The following is a 20,321-nucleotide window of genomic DNA, read 5'->3' as shown; positions in this document are numbered from 1 at the left end:
CACAGCAGGTGTGTGGCCTGCAGCCGGCCCCTTTTGCCAAACAATGAGAGAGACACACACAGGGCCATGCTTCACTTAAACATTTTATAATAACCAGAAACGCAAACCATCAACATGCCTCTGGGGCGGCACACGCCCGAGAGTCCCGGGACGTGGAGGCAGGTGCAGCCTTGGCCGCCAGCATGCAAACTTGGACACGGTTCAGCCTCCTTCCGCCCCGTCCCCTCCCAGCCCCTCTACAAATCGTCGTCGAAGGTCTCCATGCACCGCAACATGTTCACATCATCGTCAACAGAAGGGTCCTGTTCCTGCAAAACAGAGAGGCAGAGGTTCACGTGTTCATTTGAGAGTGCCGAGGGCCACCAGGCGGGACAGCTGGACTCGGGAAGTTTCCATTCGGGTCTCCCCCCAAGGGCTCGCGATGCACCCATGCAACCCGCTCCTCTTGATGCCAGGCAGTGTGGGTGAGTGGCAGTTACCAGCCACTTCCCTGGCTGAAGTGAAGGTGACCATCCAGGGATGTCCCTGCCCGGTGCTGCTTGTGCAGTGGAGGGGTCAGATGTGGCCAGGGCCCCCTGTACGCCATCCTCAGGGAGGCGGGCGAGGGTCTCACTACACTTCAGTCAGTACTACCTGTTTTAGCTCGGTGTTAGCACCACAGAGGCCCTTAAAGAAGTCGATGATCTGCACGTAGAGCTGAAACTTCTCCCCGGCATCGGCTGGGTCGTAGCCGTCAAGCACTGAACTGAAAACAGAAGAAACAGCCAAGGTTTAGAGGGCTCGAGCGCCTCTCGTCTCTGCTTGGCAACCCCCCCCTGCCCCCCAGTATTTGGATTACAGTATGGACCAAGTGCCTTTAAGCACCCGGCTGAGTTCTCAGAAGACAGCCCTCGGCTTTCCTGGAAAGATCTGTGATGCCTCTACTCAAAGGGCACATCTAGAACCTTCTGGAAAAGCAACCATGGGGAGGCTGGCTCCTGTGCCAGTCCGAGCTGCGGCCCACGGGACGAGGGAACGAGCGCTCCTGGACCCCTCGAAGTGAGCTTTCTCCAGCAGTGTCCCACTGTTTTGGGTACACCTGCAGCCGCTTGAGGCAGCTTAGGGATCACAAGTGCACATTCTGAGTTAGGCCCACGAGGGGCCCCGGCTCAGTGCAGAACGCAGGTGCGTGTTGCAGGCTCCTTTCCCACTGCCCTCCCAGGACGAGGGCAGAAGCCTAGGACAAGGGGGCCTGAGAGCCAAGAGGCCATGCGTGGTGAGGGACCGCAGGCATTTTGATGGGGCTTCTTCCTTTGGCCTCAAGTCCTGCCTTTTCCCGGGACAGTGGGGAAAGAATTTTAATAGGTGGTTTGTGTGTTCCATCATCAGGGTGAGGAGTTCCAAATACTGCATGGCAAGTGCACTTTGGAAGGGCCGGGCAAAGCCGTCTTGCAGCCCAAGCCTGGGGGAGAAATAGGAATATTCCAGCCAGTTTCAGCCAAGTGAAACTCCACACACAGCTGAGAGGCGCTGAGTCACTCGGGAGGTCGCCTCGGAGGGGACAAAGCCTGCCTCTGTCAGCCCTGCTTCTCCACGACACCCGCTGGGAGGCAGGGGATAGAGGAACGTGTGCAGGTGCCTGACTTGGCTGAGGGCTGCAGGGCCTCCCGGGGCCACCGCTCCACGGAGAGGACACTGCTTGTGAGGGTCACGCTCACGCCCACGGCAGGGAAGCAACACGCCAAGGCCTCCCGTCAGCCATGGCCCCAGACCAGGTGGTATCCCAAGGGCCCAAGACCCTTTACTTTCAAGCAAAGTAGCCAGGGAGCACCCCTCTTAAATTTCCTCTGGGGAAATGTCTCTTTGGGGTGCACATTTAGTCGAGCTGTGGCTGGTTTTAGCAAACCCCCTCAGGTCCTGTTTTATGTCTTTCTACTTCCCGGGGTTGGCTGTCCCCTTCCCCGTCCCTGCTGATCCGTTCCCATCAGCACCGACAAAGGCAGCTTCCCCTCTAGCTCAGGGCACACCCTGTTTCCATGCTGGCCCGGGTTCTTTGAGTCCCAGGGCCCTATCTGGTGGACTGTTCAGGCCGGCCCACAGGCTGCCTGGCCCTGGGTGCTGAGGACCTGTGTTCCCCCAAATTCATGTGCTGGAGCGTAACCCCCAAGGTGATGTTGTAGGAGGAGGGGGCCTTTGAGGTCAGGTCCCGAGGGCAGAATCCTCTGGAGTGGGGTCAGTGCCCTCATGGAAGAGGCCCCGGAGAAGTGCCTGTCCCTTCCTCCTGCCAGGGAGGTTAGACTGAGAGGCCCTCCTCTACAGGGGCAGGCCCTCCCCAGACTTGGGTCTGCCTAGACATCCCCAGGCTCCAGAACTGGGAGAGGGCTTTGTGCTTCCGAAGCCACCCAGCCCAAGGTATTTGCTGCATGAACGGATTTTCAGCAGGAACATAGCAGCCCCAAGCAGGAGAAGCAAGACTAGGACAGCCCAAGAAAACGGTGCAAAGTGCGAGTGCATTCCACAGCCTTAAGCTGAGCGGGCCAGGGTGGGAGACTTTTCTAGTATGAGGCCATCCCCCCAGGTGCCATCACTCCCTGCACTGGCATAATTCCAGGAGCAGCCCACTTTCAATCCCAGGAAAAAATGTGTATCCCCAAGAATGCCCACTGGATTTTGTGCCCATTGGGAGCAGCAGAGGAAAGGTTCCCAATACCCAAGTGGGGGTGCACACAGGCACACATGTTCTCACACACCCACATGCATGCACACACTTCCCACATGCACACATGTTTTCACACCCACACACTTGCACACATGGTCTCATGCACTCATGTATGCACGCGCTCGCATGCACACACTTCCCACATGTACACATGTTCTCCATATGTGCACACATCATTCTCACACCCACACCCACTTGCACACATGTTCTCGTACACTCACATGCATGCACACACATTCTCACATCCATTCACCAGCACACTCACACCCGTGCACATGCTGTCTCATGTCCCCATTTCCCACCTGGGGCTGTATGCATTTGGAGCCTCATTGTTGTCCAGGAAGTTTGTCAGATCAAAGACGTCTTCAAAAAGGATCTGAAAGAAAGTGAAGACGTTGATGTGCCAGAAAGCGCAGTCTTGCTCTCGGCTGCTGGGGCAGACAGAAGTGCTCCCCCTTTTTAGGGCATGCAGGTCAAAGCTGGGGCTCCAACTCGGATTCCACTCAACTGCCAGTCTCAGAGGTGGCGGGGGGTGGGGAGCACTGGGGACCCCTGGGGACCACGTCTCTTTTTTAGGAAGGTGGAGCCCAGGTGTCAGATACAATGGCCAGAGCAGCAGTGTCCAGCTAGGAAGGGCTTGTCTAGACCCTCCAAAGTGCAGGGACTGTTGAAGTTCAGGATGCGTGGAGTTTCACGCCAAGGGAACTGAATGCAGACTTTAAGGGGTTCTGGGGCTCAGCTGCAGGGGCCCGGCTTCCGGCCTGCTGCTGTCTGTGAGACCTCATACAAGTACTTCACCTCTCAAACCCCCCTCGATTTGAGGATCGGCCTCTCCAAACCTCACGTGGAATTCAACTGTTAGCGTGACTTCATTACGAAGTGGGGCTTTTGAGAGGCGATTAGGCCAGGAGGGTTCTGTCCTTGAAAAATGTGCTGCTACAGTGGGTTCTCGCCTGCCTTCCTTCATGTGATAATGGAGCAGGAAGCCCTGGCTTGACAGAGCTCCTTGATCTTGAACTCCCCAGTCTCCGGTACTGTAGGTCAACACATTTCTGCCCATTAAAAATGACCAGTCTCAAATTCAGCTGTAGTGTCGGGGCGCCGGATTCTGTCCTGGTTGCCCCTCTTCCAGGCCAGCTCTCTGCTGTGGCCAGGGAGTGCAGTGGAGGATGGCCCAGGTGCTTGGGCCCTGCACCCCATGGGAGAACAGGAAAAGCACCTGGCTCCTGGCTCCTGCCATCGGATCAGCGCAGTGCGCCGGCCGCGGCGGCCATTGGAGGGTGAACCAAAGGCAAAGGAAGACCTTTCTCTCTGTCTCTCTCACTGTCCACTCTGCCTGTCAAAAAAAAAAATTAAAAAAATTTTAAAAAAAATTCAGCTGTAGTAGCACAAAACAGACTGAGACAACCCTGCCTACGCATAGGGCCCTTGGAAGGATTAAGATAATACCCGTGAAGCAACTACTATTGAGTATTATCTGCTTTACAAAAGAGGTCAGTGTTCACTGTGGAAAGTTTGAGAATAGGAGAAATAGGTAAAGGGAATAAGAATCATGAAGAAACAATTATATCCAGAGACAGCCATTGTTGACGTATTGAACTGTTTGTCTTCAGTCAGTCCCCTAGGCATAGCCAATCATATCACCCAATACTGGCAATGACAATGTGTTTCCAAGTGTGGAGCCTTGCTTCATAGGGAGTTTTTCATCCTACTTTCCCTTAATTTGTAAAGCAACATTAACTATTATACAGCAACACGGTTTATCCTTGAGATTGTCAGATTTAGCCACTGAAAATACAGAATGCTTAATCAAATTTCAGAAGAAGAATGAATAATTTTTTAGTATAAGAATATCTCAAATTCTAGGGGCCAAGGTTGTGGCACAGCAGGTTAAGTCACTATTTACAATGCCAGTGTTCCATACGGGAGCTGATTTGAGTCCTGGCTGCTCCACTTCCAATCCAGCTCCCTGCTAATTCACCTGAGAAAGCAGTGGGAGATGGCCCAAGTACCTGGGACTCTGCACCCACATTGGGGTGAAGCGCCTGGCTCCTGGCATTTGGAAGCTCTCTGGCTCAAAGACTTTACAGCGAAAGGGAGAGGAAAAGGAGAGGGGGAGAGGGAGAGTAGGGGAGAAGGGGAGGGGGGAGAGGATGAGAGGGGGAGAGGGGAGAGGGAGAGGAGGGAGGGGGAGAAGGGGGAGGGAGAGGGGGAGAGGGAGAGGGAGAGGGAGAGGGAGAGGGAGAGGGAGAGGGAGAGGGAGAGGGAGAGGGAGAGGGAGAGGGAGAAGGAGAGGAGGATCTTCCATCTGGTGTTTTACTCCCCAAATGGCTGCAATGGCCAGGGCTAGGTCAGACTGAAGCCAGGAGCCAGGAGTTTCTTCCAGGTCTCCCCCATGGATGCAGGGGCCCAAGGACTTCAGCCATCCTCTGCTGCTTTCCCAGGTGCATTAGCAGGGAGCTGGATCGGAAGTGGAGCAGCTGGGACTTGAACCGGCGCCCACATGGGATGCCAGCACTGCAGTTGGAGGCTTACCCTTCTGTGCCACAGCACCAGTCCCGATTCTCTCTTGATTGCCAGTCTTCAGCTCATGGCAATCTGGCCAGTTCTGGCCAAGGAGAGGGGAGGAGAGGGATGGTGGAAGTTTCTGGAAAAATTCTTACTTGACTCTCAAGAGCCTTCGCAGGCTAAGAGTGACAGCTCGGTTGCTGCAGCTGCCTTGCCACAGCCTCGGGGTGGGTGAGGCAGAGCGAGGAAGCAAGGACAAGAAGTGAGCAGAGCAGACAAAAGGGAAGAGCCCGAATCCAGCGGGGCCTCCCTGGTGCGAGCAGTACATCTAAGGACCCAGTCACCCGCAGAAGGCTGCCTGACAAGAAGTCACAGCCCAGAGAATCCCAGCGGGTGCTGTCTTCAAAGCCTGTTCTACCCTCCCCGCTGAAAGGCCAGGAGACCAACAGGAGGGAAAGGAATGCTACGCAGTGGTCATGGAGGCGACGCTGCGACAAATCAGAAAGCTGCTGTGCGAGCCAGAACCCAAACAGCCCTTGGCCTCGCCGCACGGCCCCAGCCGAGCCCTGGCACACCTGGGCTGAGGAGATGCAGTTCTCTCCGTGCACCCCACAGGCCGCCTGTGCTCTGCTCACCTCCTCCGGGGTGGAGATCAGGGAGAAGGTGGCCTCCTGGCTGTCCACTCCACTGTCCTGGACACAGAGTAGCCCCTGGTAGGCCCCCTGCGGGTCCGGGAGATCACTCTGCTTCTGCATCCAGGCCTGCAGGATGCTGGCCTTCCTCTCCTCGGAGAAGGTCTGCCACAGGTGGGAGATGGCGGCAGAGACCACGGGCAGCGTCACGTCCTGTGGGGCGATGATCCCATTCACAGTCAGAAGGTCCATGGTCTGCTTGTAAAAGCTGAGATACCTGGAACACAAGGGGTGCCCGGTCTCAGACCTGACGCCGGATCCCCGAGACAGCCTTCGTGGCACGGTCCACAGCATGCAGTCCTTGCCACGGCTCCGTGGCCTACTAGTAGCCAGCCTCACTCACCAGACCATGGAAGGGCTGATGCCATCTTAGGGGCAGTGACGCACGTGGGTTCGTGCTGCCCGTCCTCCCAGTTCCCTGCCCCATGAAACTCTCTGCTCTGTAGATGAGAGGCATGGCTGGTCAGCTCTTTGCTCTATGGGAAAAAGTCCTTAACGTTCCGGGGTCACAAATGTGCCAGCGTGATATAATTCCCAGACTGATCTGGGACCTGCAGGCCAGGCTCAGTTATGGAGTGAGAGTCCTTCTGTTGGGCCACCAATGTTGGACGCCAACATTGCTACCGAGGGGTCTTGTGTCTGTGGAGAAGGTGATGGCAAAGGAAGTCCAAGCCAGTCATTCACCTCCTTTGTTGCTATGAGATCAATGAAGCTGCTGAAAGCAGAGTTGTGGGGCCCACGCCTGTGTGTGTGTGTGTGTGTGTGTGTGTAGGGGGTGATGGTTAGCCCTCAAAATCACCATCAAGTGCCCCTCAACGCATCCCAACTGAACACCCAGTCTCAGTACAAACAGCATATATGCTAATCAACTGTAGCTTCAAGACTGATTCCCTAGCCCCTGTGCCAATCCCACCCCAAGCCCCTCCTCTATGCAAACTCTGGAGCATCCAAGAATCAGGGTCTGGTCTGAATCACACCCCATCCTGCCCCTTCCCCACGGGAGCTCCGTGGGTGCACACCCCCGCCCACCCGGCTGTTCACACCGTTCAAATTCCATGAGATCTGGAGACACGGTGTCAGGGGGGTGCAAGAACTCCACTTTTTTCTCCTCCTCTTCCTCCTCTTCTTCTCCCTTCTCTTCTTCTTCTTCTTCCTCCTCCTCCTCCTCCTCTTGGTCCTCTTCTTCCACTGCTTCCTCCTCTTTAACATCTTTCCCGGCCACCTCAGTTGGGCACCAGAGAAAGGAGCCATTCTGAGCAAAGCTGTTTGGGACCAGGTTTGGGGCGAAACCGAGACAATGGCAGAGTGATACTGCTCACGAACATACATAGGAATTCTTAACTCAGTGTTAACAATAATATATATAACCCCGCTCTATAGATCACAAAGGGAGAATACTTCAAGACCAAAGGCTTTATCCAGGTGGCTGGTTCAACATTTGAATGCCAACGGTAATTACCAAATTGACTAAAGAAGAAAAACCATATGATCGTCTCAGTCGATGCAGGAAAAAAACCCAACGTTACTGATGATTAAGAACTCAGCAGCTTCCGCAATGGTGAAGGGCAGCTACAGAGCCCTGCACCTACCACCCCATCTAATGGGAAAACAGCTGCTTCTCCCCTGAGAGCAGGAACAAGACAAGGGTGCCCAGTCTCGCGGATATTAAGAATCGTACTGGAGATTCTAGCCCGTCTCATAAGGCAAACAAAAGAAATAAAAGGAATGCAGGTTATAAAGGAAGAAGTAAAACCGTCCTTATCTGTAGACAAATACATGGAAATCCCAAAGAATCTGTAAACACGTGACTAGAACCAAGAACTAGGACTGAGAGCTAGAACGTAGCAGCAGAGCTGTAAAATGAAAGGTAAATACACAAATCAATAGTGCTTGTACTTTCATCTACTGGCAGTGAACAACTGGAAATGCAGAAAATCTTAAGTCCTCTTTCTAATAACATGAAAAACCATGGCGTACTTAGGCTTAAACCAACAGCTCTATCTTTATTTTTGGAAACGGGTAAGTTGGACTCAGCAACCTTTTCAAATTCTGCTCTTCAAAAACTGCTTTTAAGATGATTAAACAGGGACTGATGTTGTGGCACAGTGCAGTGGGTTAAGCCACGCTACAACATCAGCTGCCCATATCGGAGTGCCAGTTCGAGTCCCGGCTAGTCCACTTCCCATCCAGCCTCCTGCTAAAGTGCCTGGGAAAGCAAGTAAGAGTGGCCCAAGTGCTTGGGTCCCTGCTACTCTTGTGGGAGACCAGGGTGGAGTTCCTGATCCCTGGCTTCAGCCTGGCTCAGTGCCAGTTGTTGTGGCCATCTGGGGAGTGAATCAGTGGATGGAAGATCTGTCTCTCTCCCTCTCTCTCTGATGATCTGCCTTTCAAACAAACAGCTAAATAAATCTCAGAATGGGTGGGAAGCCAGTATCACAGGCGGTGACTTAACCTGCTATGCCATAACACCAGCCCCCAAGGCTGATTTTTAAAACATAAGTACCAACATACTGCCATGTACACTTACCACATAGTAGAAAGTTTGTGGAAAATGGCATTAAAAGATAAGTTTATCTTGGTGCAAGAAAGTTTTGAAATACACACATGGGGCCGGCGCCGCGGCTCACTAGGCTAATCCTCCGCCTTGCGGCGCCAGCACACCGGGTTCTAGTCCCGGTCGGGGCACCGGATTCTGTCCCGGTTGCCCCTCTTCCAGGCCAGCTCTCTGCTGTGGCCAGGGAGTGCAGTGGAGGATGGCCCAAGTGCTTGGGCCCTGTACCCCATGGGATACCAGGATAAGTACCTGGCTCCTGCCATTGGATCAGTGGGGTGTGCCGGCCGCAGCGCGCTGGCCGCGGCGGCCATTGGAGGGTGAACCAACGGCAAAGGAAGACCTTTCTCTCTGTCTCTCTCTCTCTGACTGTCCACTCTGCCTGTCAAAAAAAAAAAAAAAACCAAAAACAAAAACAAAAACACACACACACACAAAAAAACACCAAAACCTAGAAAATGAAAAAAAAAAAAGTGAAAGTGAAAAAAGAAATACACACATGGTTTTTGTGTAATAAGCATTTCCATGGACTTTTTGAAGATTCCTCTTTCACCTCCCTCCCTCCTCCATTCTGTGACTACAATGGTTTAAAGCTGTCTGTATGAAGTGAGATGATAGGTAATTATTTTCTGTATTTTCACATTATCTACAATGTAAATTTTACTTAACTTTTTTTAAAAAAAAAGATTTATTTATTTATTTGAAAGACAGAGTTACAGAGAGGCAGAGGCAGAGAGAAAGGTCTTCCATCCGCTGATTCACTCCCCAAATGGCTGCAATGGCCAGAACTGAGCCGATCCAAAGCCAGGAGCCAGCAGTTTCCTCCAGGTCTCCCACACAGGTGCAGGGGCCATCTTCCACTGCTTTCCCAGGCCATAGCAGAGAGCTGGATCGGAAGTGGAGCAGTTGGACTCAAACTGGTGCCCATGTGGGATGCCAGCACTGGAAGTGGCAGCTTTACCTGCCACACCACAGCACCAGCCCCATTAACTTTTAATCGTTTAATATTTTTTCCTGATTATTTCTCTTAGGATATAATAACATTCATTGTCTTAAACTCTGGAAGATACAGGAGCAGTTATTTAGCTCAGCAGTTAAGGTGCCCGCATCCCATGTTGACGTGTTTGATCTCAAGCCCCAGCTCTGGCTCTGGTTTCCAGCAACCCTGGGAGGTAGTGGTAAGAACCCAGGCAGTTGGGTCCCTGCCACCCACATGGGATATCTGGATTGAGGTCCTGGCTCCAAGTTTAGGGGTGGCCCAGCTGCAACCACTGAGGGCAATTCATAAGTGACTCAGTGGATGGGAGTTCTCTGTGTCTCAGCCTCTCAAATTAAAAAATAAAAAAGGGTGGGAGGAGACACCAAAAAGTATAGAAAAGAAAAGTCAAGAGTGACCCCACCATGGCCAGTGTTGTGGCAAACTGGGTTAAGCCATCGCATGCTGGCACCCTAGACAAGTGCCAGTTCAAGTGCCAGCTGCTCCACTTCAGGCCCAGCTCCTTGCTAATGTGCCTGGGAAAGCAGCAGAGGATGGCCCGAGTACTTGGGCCCCTTGCCACCCGCGTGGGAGACCTGAAAGGAATTTCTGTCTCAACTTTGACTGATGTGGCCATTTGGGGAGTGAACCAACAGATGGAGGATCTATCTCTCTGTCTCTGCCTCTTCCTCTGTCACTCTGCCTTTCAAATAAAAAGTAATTATTTAAAAAAATGACCCTACCAAAAACATTCAGAAACGATATCACCCTACCCAGAGCAGGGTGGGTACGGCTTGTACTCTCTGTCTCAACAGAGCCCAGCCTGGGTGTAAACCACACCGTTAGAGCCGGACAAGCCCAGGGGCCTCGGGGGATGGCAAACCCGGCCACTGTCCAGGTCCAGGTTGCTGTCACGCAGCACTGCAGTATGCAGAGGCAGCACAGGGCCACTCCTGCCTTTAAGAGCAGAGTAACAGACACACACACACACACACACACACACATCACATCCACGAGAGGTACAGTTCACGAAAGTGTTAGAATGACAGTTCTCAATTCAGATTCTCTTTCAAAGTTCGGATGCCTCTATGACCCTGTGTGTGCTGGGGCTCCTTCTCTTCTCTGAAGTCTAATTTGGCTTTTCTAAGGTCTCTGTGCAGTTCAGAAAGTAGAATGAGAGTTATATTTTTCCGATGTTAATACGCATCCTCCAATAAAGTCATTTGTTGAGTTTTTTTTTAAAAAATACATAAAGAAGGGCTTGTGTTATGGCACAGTGGGTCAAGTGACCACCTCCCATGCCGGCGTTCCATACAAACACAGGTCTGAGTCCCGGCTGCTCCTCTTCTGATCCAGCTCCCTGCTAATGCTCCCCAGAAGGCAGCAGAGGCTGGCCCGAGAGTTTGGATCCTTGCCCCCATAAGGGAGACTCAGAGTTCCAGGCTCCTGGCTTTGGCCTGTCCAGTCCTGGACATTGCAGCCATTTGGGAAGTGCATGAAAGCAAATGAAAGATCTCTCTTTCTCTGTCTCTGTGTCACTCTGCCTTTCAAATAAATAAACAAGCCTTTAACAATACATAAAGAAAAAGCTACAATACATGAATGCTATCATGTAATTTCTTTGAAAAAACAAGATGGATATCTTTCAAAATTCATTGCTTTTCTTATTGATGAGCTGATATCTTTCCAGGCTTTTCTGGATTTTCTACATCTTCTATAATAAGCATGGACCATGTTTATAAGGGGGTGGGCAATGCGCGTTATTAGGATCAGAGAGAACAGGACCACGTGCACGCAGCACAGGCCTGTGAGGGGAGGACGAGTGGCTGTAACCCAGCATCCAGGCGGCGGGTGCACAGTGACGGGGCCCCCGCTCATGGCGCCTGTGGGGTCTTACCTGTCATTTGCAGAGTATATCCTGGCATATTCTTCCTTGACCTCCTCTAAGGTGCTTGCGTGCTCATCCTTCAGGTTGAAGGAGTCTGTGGAGGAATCAAAGGCAAGATTGACAACGGGAAGTTCCGTGCCTCTCTTGAGTCTCTCCTGCCTCTCTGGCCTGGGGAGATCATGCGTGGGGTACAGGCTCCCTCGGTTCAGTGTTCAGAAGTCCAGAGCCTAGCGTGCACTTCTCCGCTGTCTGAGGGCTGGCACCACGGCTGCCCAGTCCCCCTTCCTCTCTGGCCTCTCCAGAGATCAGGTGCCTTCCTCAGCTTCCCATGAAGGAGCTCACCAAACTCACAGTCTGGTGACTCCTGCCCATCCTGCCTGGCTGGAGACTCCCCAACGACAGAGCATCAGTCTCCATCTTAGATCAAGCACAGTGCTGGGCACACAGCACTGTGGACTCAGTGTAACCAATCTCCCCATGTTTCATAGAAAAACCCAACCGGCCTTCTCCGGGGAGGGGTCTCTTACTTTTCTGCTTCAGCAAACTGTCCAGGGTGTGCTCCAGTTCCTGAATATGATTCTTCGCCTGATTCAGGACCTGCCACTGGGAACAGAGGCGTTCAATGCGAGAAGATCAGCCTTTCAGGGCAGAGACTGGTTTTGGGGGACCTGGAACCACTCCCTTGGGCTGAGGCCATGCTCTTCCATACGTAGTCACAGTCCCTCACCTTCTCAGTGCAATGGATAGCAAGGAGGTGACTTTATACGCTAGAGGTGGATTTTCACAGACAAACCCAAGTATTCGAAAGCAATCAAGCTGACGTCTAGCGCTGTAGAAAGTTAAACACCTGGCAGGCTGCTGGAAGGTGGAAGGGGGGACACTAAGGAGCCCCCGCCAGAGAGATGTCAACTCCAGGCTGTCTCAGTGTGCAACTGGTTGGTTACTATGAAACTGATTCTCATTACATATATGTATGTGTTGCCAAATGCATATATTCCACATGTTATGAAATCTTATCAACTGCTGTCAACGTGGGGCCAGCATTGTGGTGCAGCGTAGTTAAGCTCCTGCCTGCACCTCCACTATCACATATGATTGCTGGTTCGAGTCCCAGCTGCTCCACTTCCGATCCAGCTCCCTGCTGATGTGCCTGGGAAAGCAGAAGATGACCAAAGTGCTTGGGTCTCTGCCTCCCACTGGGAGACCCAGATGGAGCTCCAGGCTCCTGGCTTCAGCCTGGCCCAACCCTAGCCATTGCAACCGTTTGGGAAGTGACCCAGTGGATGGAAGATCTCTGTCTTTCTCTCTGTCACTCTGCCTTTCAAATTAATAAATGTTTTTTAAAAAAATGCTGTCCACTCGAATTCTGAATCTCTGCCCTTTCCTCTCCCTCTCTCTAATCCCTCTCACTCCCCCCTCTTCCTTCCTTCTCCCCTTCCCTCCTTCCTGCTACTATGTAACATCATTAAAGTCAAAATGATAAATGGTAACCGCAGGATTAGATTATAAGAGGAGAAGCACCCCTATTTCCTGGGCTGACCACTGCGACCTGTGGGCAGTTAGGACCAGGTCTCAGCCTGTGTAAGGGTGAGGCTGTGAGATGAGCCTTGGGACCCCGTGCACAGATAGTCCCTGCTCTCAGGGCGCCGACATCTACCGGGGAAGACAGGAAAGGCAGAGTTACGTCAGTGCTGAGATGCGGTAGAAGCGAATGCTGGGGAAGCATACAAGGTGTGGGGGGTGGGGGACGCCAATGGGAGGGTCAAGAAGACGGCTTGGAGTGGGACAGCTGGGCAGAGTGGGCCGAGAGGAGCCCTGACGTGGGCAGAGCATCCCAAAGGCAGAGCTAACTGCATGAGGGGGGAAGGCCAGGAGGCCAGGAGAGGCAGACCTCGCTCAGTGAGATGTGGCCTGAGCGTGGGGCTGCTAGGGGGAGGCAGCCCGGGTCGTGCCTTTCTGGCTTCCTATGAATTCTGGCTGCTGCCTGAAATTTCAGGAGGTTTGGGGGAGCTGGAACACTATAGACCCAAAGGGGAAGGAAAAACAGCCACGGGCGGTAGCATTTTCTCTCCCCCTCCCCCTCCTCCCCTCCCCCCTCCCTCTCCCTCCCCCTCTCCCCCCAACCCCAGTAATACAAAAGGATCTCTGACTGTTCCTTTTAAAGCACTTTCCACCCCACGCTCCTGCACATCCTGCTGTCCCTAGCCCTGGAGCTCAGGAGAATGCTGTCCATTGGGTCAGCGAGGGCTTGGAATCAGGGACGAACTTGCCAGAATCTTTTGTTTCTTTTTGCTTGTTTGCTTATTTATTTACTTAAAAGGCAGATTTACAGAGAGGCAGAGGCAGAAAGGGAGAGCAAGAAAGAGAGACAGGTCTTCCATCTGCTGGTTCACTCCCCAAATAGCTGCAACGGCCGGAGCTAGGCCAATCTGAAGCCAGGAGCCAGAAGCTTCTTCTGGGATTCCCACGCACGTGCAGGGGCCCAAGGACTTGGGCCAGGTACTGCAGGTGGCAGCTTTACCTACTACACCACAGCACCCACCCACCAGAATCTTGGGCTTGTTCTAGGGTGCTACGGTCTGAATGTTTATGATGTCACCATCACCCCTCCTGCCAAATTTCTTTGTTGAAATGTAATGGTATGAGGAGGCGGGGCCTTTGGGGAGGTGATAAAGACCCGAGGGCAGAGCCCTTATGAATGGGATTGGTGCCCTTAGGCAAAAGGCCCAAGGGAGCTTGCTCCCCCCTTCCACCATAGAGGATGCCACTCAGTGTCCAGTATATTGCCTGGGCAACCCTAGGGACCTAGTAAGACCTTCTTACTCTTGTAGAACAAATCCTATCTTTGTGCAAAATCCTGGGTTTGTCCCTCCCATGGGGTCAGGAGAGCGCAGAAGCCGCCCTGGTTCCAGGCTGTTTCCTGGCAATGCCAATCACGGGAAGCGCTTTCAACTCCCAGGGCCTCCGTCTCCTGATGTGTAACTCGGGGCTGATACGCACCGAGTGTGGGGAGCAAAGGAGGTAGCACACTGGAGAATAGCGACAGGAACGTTTTAAGACACAAACGACAATACTGCGTCCTTTACACGGTTATAGGCGAGGCGTCCTTTGATGTCCATGCGGAATTGGTGCTGGGGCTCCCAACACAGCTCCAGGAGGCGTCCACGGCTGACCACTGACCACATCCAGGCTCCAGCCCCCCGGGGTGGGGCACAGCTACTGGCCAGGCTTTGTCTCACTCCACAGTTCCTCAGGAGGGCGTCAGCACCGCTATAAAAGCAGCAATGTAGAAACCTCTCTGCCCCCCAGCCAGGTCCCCCTACCTTAGAGGCCGTGAGGTCAGACTGGGCGTAAACCGCCTTCCTGAGGCTGCTGAACAGTCCCGCCAGGGTGGCTCGGTGGCGGGCCTGGGACAGGCGTCTCCGGGCCACTCGAGTCTGCAACGGCAGCGCTGGCGCCTGGGGTGTCACTATGGCACTGGGGCTGCTGCCTTCTCCGGGGGCCTCCATGGTGAGCTGCAATGTAATATTATGATTTTCCGTTTGTGCCCTAATAAGAGATACAAGATTAAAGAAAAAGGAAGGCAGATTGAAGCAGGTGGAAAGGTGCTACCCCTCCCAAGCCAAGGACCCCAAACCAATGAATACGATCAATAACAGAACCAGGATCAGTCGCGGATGACACAGTATCTGTTATTGAGGCTCAACTCTCGAAATAAGGCACGAGCCGCCCATATTGGGCTTTGGGCACTGGCGCTGACCTCTGGAAGAATCCAGAGCTTTGAAGATACTCACCAGACAGCTGTTCATTTCTGTGGCCCGGGCGAGCAGCCGTGCCCTGAGATCCCGTGTTTCTGTCTGTTCAAAGATGAATCTGAACTGTCCCGCCCTGGGAGGCCTTTCCTACCTTCAGAATATGCCTCCCTTTGCTCTGGGGAGTGGTGACAAAGGTGTGTACATATGAAAAAAAAAAAAAACCATCAGGGTGGACACCTTAGATTCCTGAACTTTTCGTGTATATGTCACACATTCCAAGGACAGAAAGGAAGCGAGTGCACCTGCCACCTGTGAGAGCGAGAAGTCACCTGACCCCTCACAGCCAAGTTCCTGGTGGGTTCTGAAGATGGTCACTGTGTCGTCCTTTGTCACCTCTGAGCTTACAAACCAGCTCTTCCCTAGGTGTGGCGGCTCTGGGACTGATGTGCAAGAGTGTTAACAAGAGACAGAGACCAGGGGTCTCTCCCCTGAGCCAGGGGTGCTCTCAATTGGGTGCTCACCGCCCCTCCCCTGCCCCTGAGGAGAACTTCTCCCCACCGCCTTGCCAAGTCTTTGAACAGAGGGGCTGCGTCTTTGTGATCCCTAGACCCTGGTGCCTAGCACAGAGTCGGCCTTGATAGACACTCAATGTGGGAGCCCCGGATGAACGAGAACAGTGGGTTCTGCTGGGTCTGCTCTTGCCTGGGCTCAGCCCTTGGTACAGGAACAATGCTTGGCCTTGGCCAGAGGATGTATGTCAGTCACCCAGGGGGACTGTTGAAAACGTCAGGATGCTACGGTTTCAACATCCCCTCCAAAACCGCCACTGTAACAGTGTTAAGAGATGAGGTGCTCAGGCCAGCAGGGCTCTGCTCTCATGAATGGCTCTCCACTTCTGATCCAGCTACCCGCTGAGTGCCTAGGGAGGCAGTGGAAGATGGCCCAAGTGCTTGGGCCCCTGCCACCCACTTGGGAGACCAGAATGAAGTTCCTGGCCTTTGGCTTTCTCTCGCTCTCTTTCTCCCTCTCTTCATCTCTCTGAAACTCTGCCTTTCAAATGAATAAATATATAAGCATTTAGGGGGAGGATATTTAAAATCAAACAAGTTCTTCTGTAGTTTGGCTACATCAGAGAGACAGATACAGAGATCTTCTACCTGCTGGTTCACTCTCCAAATGGCCACAATAGCTGGGGCTGGGCTAGGCTCAAGCCTCCCTCCCTCCCTCCCTCCCTCCCTCTCAAATAAATAGATAAAAAAAATAAACAAAATCTTTTCTCCTAGAAGCCCTCTGCAGGTGCAGTGTGTTAAAGAGACCGTGCCAGCAGTATGGGAATTAGACAGCACAGAGCCTGGAACCCTACCCCGAGGGCCTGCAAGTCTACATTCTAATAGCCTTGAAAGCTCAGAATCTCCCAATGTCCCCTTCCTGTCACTTCTATTCTTTAACATAAGAAACTGTTACCCTCCCGCTCAACCTCTGATTCACAGCACAGTGTTTTTCCTGCCACCTGTCATGCCACCACTCTCTGCCTCTCACCCCCTCTTTCTACCCATCTGGAACCAACTTGTCTTTCCAAGCCCAGAGTAAGTTCCACATCCTCTAAATTAGAGACCTGGTCTCTAATTTAACCTTGTTTTGCGATCAATTAGCAAGATCCTTGGTCGAGATCTGTGTACCAAGTATCAGAGGTGTCTCGCCAAGGGTGCAGTACCACGTCAAGCATAAGTGGGCCACTCAAACACTCCCTGTCTTGATGGCTTCTCCTAGACTACAGCCACTAGGGCCCTGGACCACTCAGACAAATCTCCAAGGCACAGGGATGGGCAGAGGCACCGGGATGCAGGGGTGTAGGCTAGCAGCTTGAAGGAAGTCAGTCTTAAGAACTCCGGGCCAGGCTGGGGTGGGGGAGGGGGGATGGGGGGTGGGCTGACGCTGGGGCATGCTCACAGATGGCATGTGGCCAGCGTGTGAGCTGGTGCAGAGAAAGGCACACAGGATTATGGTCTGGCTGAGAGCTGGTCATCACCTAACTGTACGTAACTGTACGTTAGCCAGCCGTGTGGCACTGGGTAAGTCACTAGGTCTCAAATTTTTGCATAAAGGAGGTGAAAATTCCTAGCCTGCAGTCTAAAGTGTTTCCCTCTTCAAAGGTCAGGGGCACGATCCGGTGAGCATCCGGGGCACGCGCTGCTCCTGTTCGGACAGAACCGGCCACGGAGCCTCTCAAGGAATTCTGGGGGCTGCAGCTCCGCGGACTGGTGTGTAGCGAGCACTTTCTCTGTGCAAAGCCCACGCGTCCTGCCGGAGACGGGAGCCCGGATAACGCTAGGCAATTCGGGATGGTCACGGCTCTGTACTCGCCCCCCTCCCCCAAAAACCTCGGGGGTTCCGGGCGGTCACCTGGGCGAGCAGAACCTCCCTTTCAGCCGCACAGAGTTAGAAGACCGTTGCACTGAGTAAAATGGCATCTTGCGTAGACCCACGCAGTCCTACGCCATTTTTGCATTATTTCTTATCTCTACAGCAAAGCAAAAGAAAAACCCCCAAACCAACAACTTCCTAGCCTTAAAAAATATATATGATCTAACCTCAGGTTTCAGAGAAACTTCCAGTCATGTTTAAGCTTCCCTCTCCAAAGCCTTCGAAACCCATTCTCCTCAGCAACCCCTGGGCAAACACGGAACACACCGGGCCACGCGGCGGCATTGCAACCCCGAGGCCACTGCCTGTAACTCTGTGCAGATCAGGCTAGGAAAACACAAAGCCACAGGCTTTCTCCAGACCGTCCCGAGTCGCGGCGACTTGCACAGACTCCGATTCGAACCCAGATCTGAATGCCCACCGTTGGCGTGCCTTGCAAAGCCTCCACTCGCGAAGGCGCGCACGCTCACACACCCACGGGCGCCCCTTTCTGGAGAGCAGCCCGAGGGCAGAGTTTAGGGGCTACTCACACACGGAAGGAGCTGGACACCCGTGCACGAGCCCCGACCGCGGTCACCCCCGGACCGCGCGCGCGCCCCTGTGGGGAGCTCCAGGCAGAAAACCCGCCTGGCACCTCGGCACCCAGCGGCAACCAATCAGAGCCCTGTCTCCGGCCGCCCACAGCCAATGGGGATGCGCAGGGCCGGGCCAGTGGGCGTGTGCGCCTGAGGAAGGAACTGTAGCACGTTGTCCCCAGGCAACATGAAGGGGCAGCGAGCGAGCCAGGCAGGGCCGGCCTGACCCCCTCACCTCTCCCGCCGGGGAGCCCACGATGCCGTATGCCTTGCAGGGTTGTCCCGGCGGTTAGAGAGGACACTCTCGATACAGGAGCCAGAGGACCAGGCTCCCTGAGCAAAAAAAAAAAAAAAAAAAAAAAAAAAAAAAAAAAAAAAAAAAAAATTTAGGCGGGAAAGACTCGCGGACGACGAGAGGGCAGTTGCGTTTTAATGAAGTCGGGAAGCAATGGAGGAGGGCCTCAAGGGGCTGCAGAGATGCCAAAGGGCCGATATGGGGGAAGCGGGGCAGTGGGAAGCCGGCGGCCATTCCGTCGGCGGCCCGCCAGCCTGTGCTGAGGAGATGCCGGAATGAGGCTCTGAGGAGCGCCGGGCCCCGAGGCTGAGGAGAGGAGTCGCGAGGCGCCAGGCGCCCCCTGGCCGTGGCCTCCCCTGAGCTGAGCCGCCTCACCTCAGGGCCGGGGTCACTCGGAGGTCACGCAGAAGCGCCTGGGGCCCGGGGTTCGGATCCTGCTCCAGGATCACAGCCGTGCCCGAGACGCTGCTTAAATGTCACATCAGCGAGTCCCGGACTCTCGCCTTTGAAAGGATTTTGGTGGACGGTTACATTAAAATGATGCACTATGTGCAAAACAAAAACCAAAACCACCTGTCATGGAAAAAGCATCCAATAGGCATCAATTTGTTTTCTCAAGAGAAAATTACTGCACCCCCAAACGGCCTAGAGGAGGGTGGGCTCATAGGCTGAGGCAGCCTTGCACAGGGTCTCTGCGCCCTGAGGAACTTCTCGCCCCCCCCTTCCACTGCCTCCCCCACCCAGAGTCCTCTCTCCCAGTCCTGCCCCCCTGAGGGATAGTGCATAGTGCGAGCCCCGCGTTGTCAGGGCTCCATGGAGCTCTGTGCAGAGAGCTGCAAACGCACCTCCTCCCAGTCCCCACTTTTCATGTGGTCACCCCCGCCCCTCCCGCCTCAACCACTACTGCACACACATCTGCCTCCCCGGAGGGATGGGTGTCTCCCAGGGGGGCAGATCTGCACTCAGGGGAAATGCAGTCCTGAGTGGAGTGTTACTAAGAGAGTTCGCTGCAGCAGCCTGATTTCTTGATTTTAAATAAAGATCTGGCCACCTTCAGTCAACCAACCTGTCACAGGCACAAGGCAGAAGGCACGGTGGTGAACCCTGGTGGCCTCTCACCAGCTCTGGATAGAATCACAGTTCTCCCCAGCGACATACAACACACTGTCACCCTGTGACCCGTTCCTCCCAGCAGAGCTGCCCTAAGAATATACCCCAATCTAGGACCAGCACTATGGCACGCGGTGAGGCTGCTGCTTATGACCCCAGCATCCCATAAAAGCACTGGTTTCAGTCTCAGTTCTTCCACTTCTGCTCCAGCTCCTGCTAATGTGCCTGGGAGAGCAGTGGAAGATAACCCAAGTACTTCAGCCCCTATTATCCATGCGGGAGACCAGGATGGAGACCTGGCTGTTGGCTTCAGCCTAGACCAGCCCTGGCCATTACACCCATTTAGGAGTCAACCAGCAAATGGAAGATCTCTCTCTGTCACCCTATCCTTCTTTCTTTTCTTTTCTTTTCTTTTCTTTTCTTTTCTTTTTTCTTTCTTTTTTTTTTTTTTTTTGTTAAACATTTATTTATTTGTTTGAAAGGCAGAGTGGAAACACACACACACACACACACACACACACACACACACAGATCTTCCATCTGCTGGTTCACTCCCCAAATGGCCACAATGACCAGGGCTGGGTCAGGCTGAGGCCAAGGAGCCAAGAGCTTAATCCGGGTCTCCCGTGTGGGTGCAGGGCCCAATTACTTGCTACACCACAATGCCAGCCCCATGCACTGCCTTTCAAATAAATAACTATTTAAAATGTGTATACCCCCTGCCATACAGTAACATAGATCTTGTCCTGAATTATTGTCCCTCTGCCCTACCTACCCCCACCATGGTAGGATGGATTCTACTATGAAACACTCTTCTTCCTCTTCTAGTTTAAGAGTGTTCCCTCTCCC

At 53.4% G+C, this 20,321-nt stretch overlaps 1 protein-coding gene across 2 annotated transcripts; it reads right to left on the bottom strand.

The window, feature by feature from the left end:
• Positions 1-75: 75 nt before the first annotated feature.
• On the bottom strand, positions 76-18,133 carry STRA8 (stimulated by retinoic acid 8). Of its 2 annotated transcripts, XM_008258146.5 has the most exons (9): positions 18,023-18,133; positions 14,637-14,828; positions 11,841-11,916; positions 11,323-11,407; positions 6,942-7,160; positions 5,842-6,115; positions 3,001-3,074; positions 634-745; positions 76-308 (listed from the first exon to the last, which is right to left on the bottom strand). In XM_008258146.5, the coding sequence occupies exons 2-9, from the start codon at positions 14,820-14,822 to the stop codon at positions 237-239; spliced, it is 1,098 nt and encodes a 365-aa protein (XP_008256368.2). In that variant the 5' UTR covers positions 14,823-14,828; positions 18,023-18,133; the 3' UTR covers positions 76-236. The 2 variants fall into 2 exon arrangements, with proteins under 2 accessions (XP_008256368.2, XP_069927437.1); XM_070071336.2 differs by lacking the exon at positions 6,942-7,160.
• Positions 18,134-20,321: the final 2,188 nt, after the last annotated feature.

The sequence above is a fragment of the Oryctolagus cuniculus genome, chromosome 3, assembly GCF_051225735.1.
Source record: "Oryctolagus cuniculus isolate XC-2025 breed Fujian yellow rabbit chromosome 3, ASM5122573v1, whole genome shotgun sequence".
Lineage (NCBI taxonomy): Eukaryota > Metazoa > Chordata > Mammalia > Lagomorpha > Leporidae > Oryctolagus > Oryctolagus cuniculus.
Note: the sequence above shows the minus strand (reverse complement) of the source record. Positions and strands in the feature narration are given on the sequence as shown.

Bases quoted from the DNA above. Each gene is read 5' to 3' on its own strand.
- STRA8 (XM_008258146.5), bottom strand. From the start codon at position 14,822: ATGGAGGCCCCCGGAGAAGGCAGCAGCCCCAGTGCCATAGTGACACCC. The intron at 11,917-14,636 runs GTAGGGGGACCT...CTCTGTTCCCAG, and splicing joins CTGACCTCACGGCCTCTAAG to TGGCAGGTCCTGAATCAGGC. The intron at 746-3,000 runs GTGGGAAATGGG...TTCTGTTTTCAG, and splicing joins CCAAATGCATACAGCCCCAG to TTCAGTGCTTGACGGCTACG.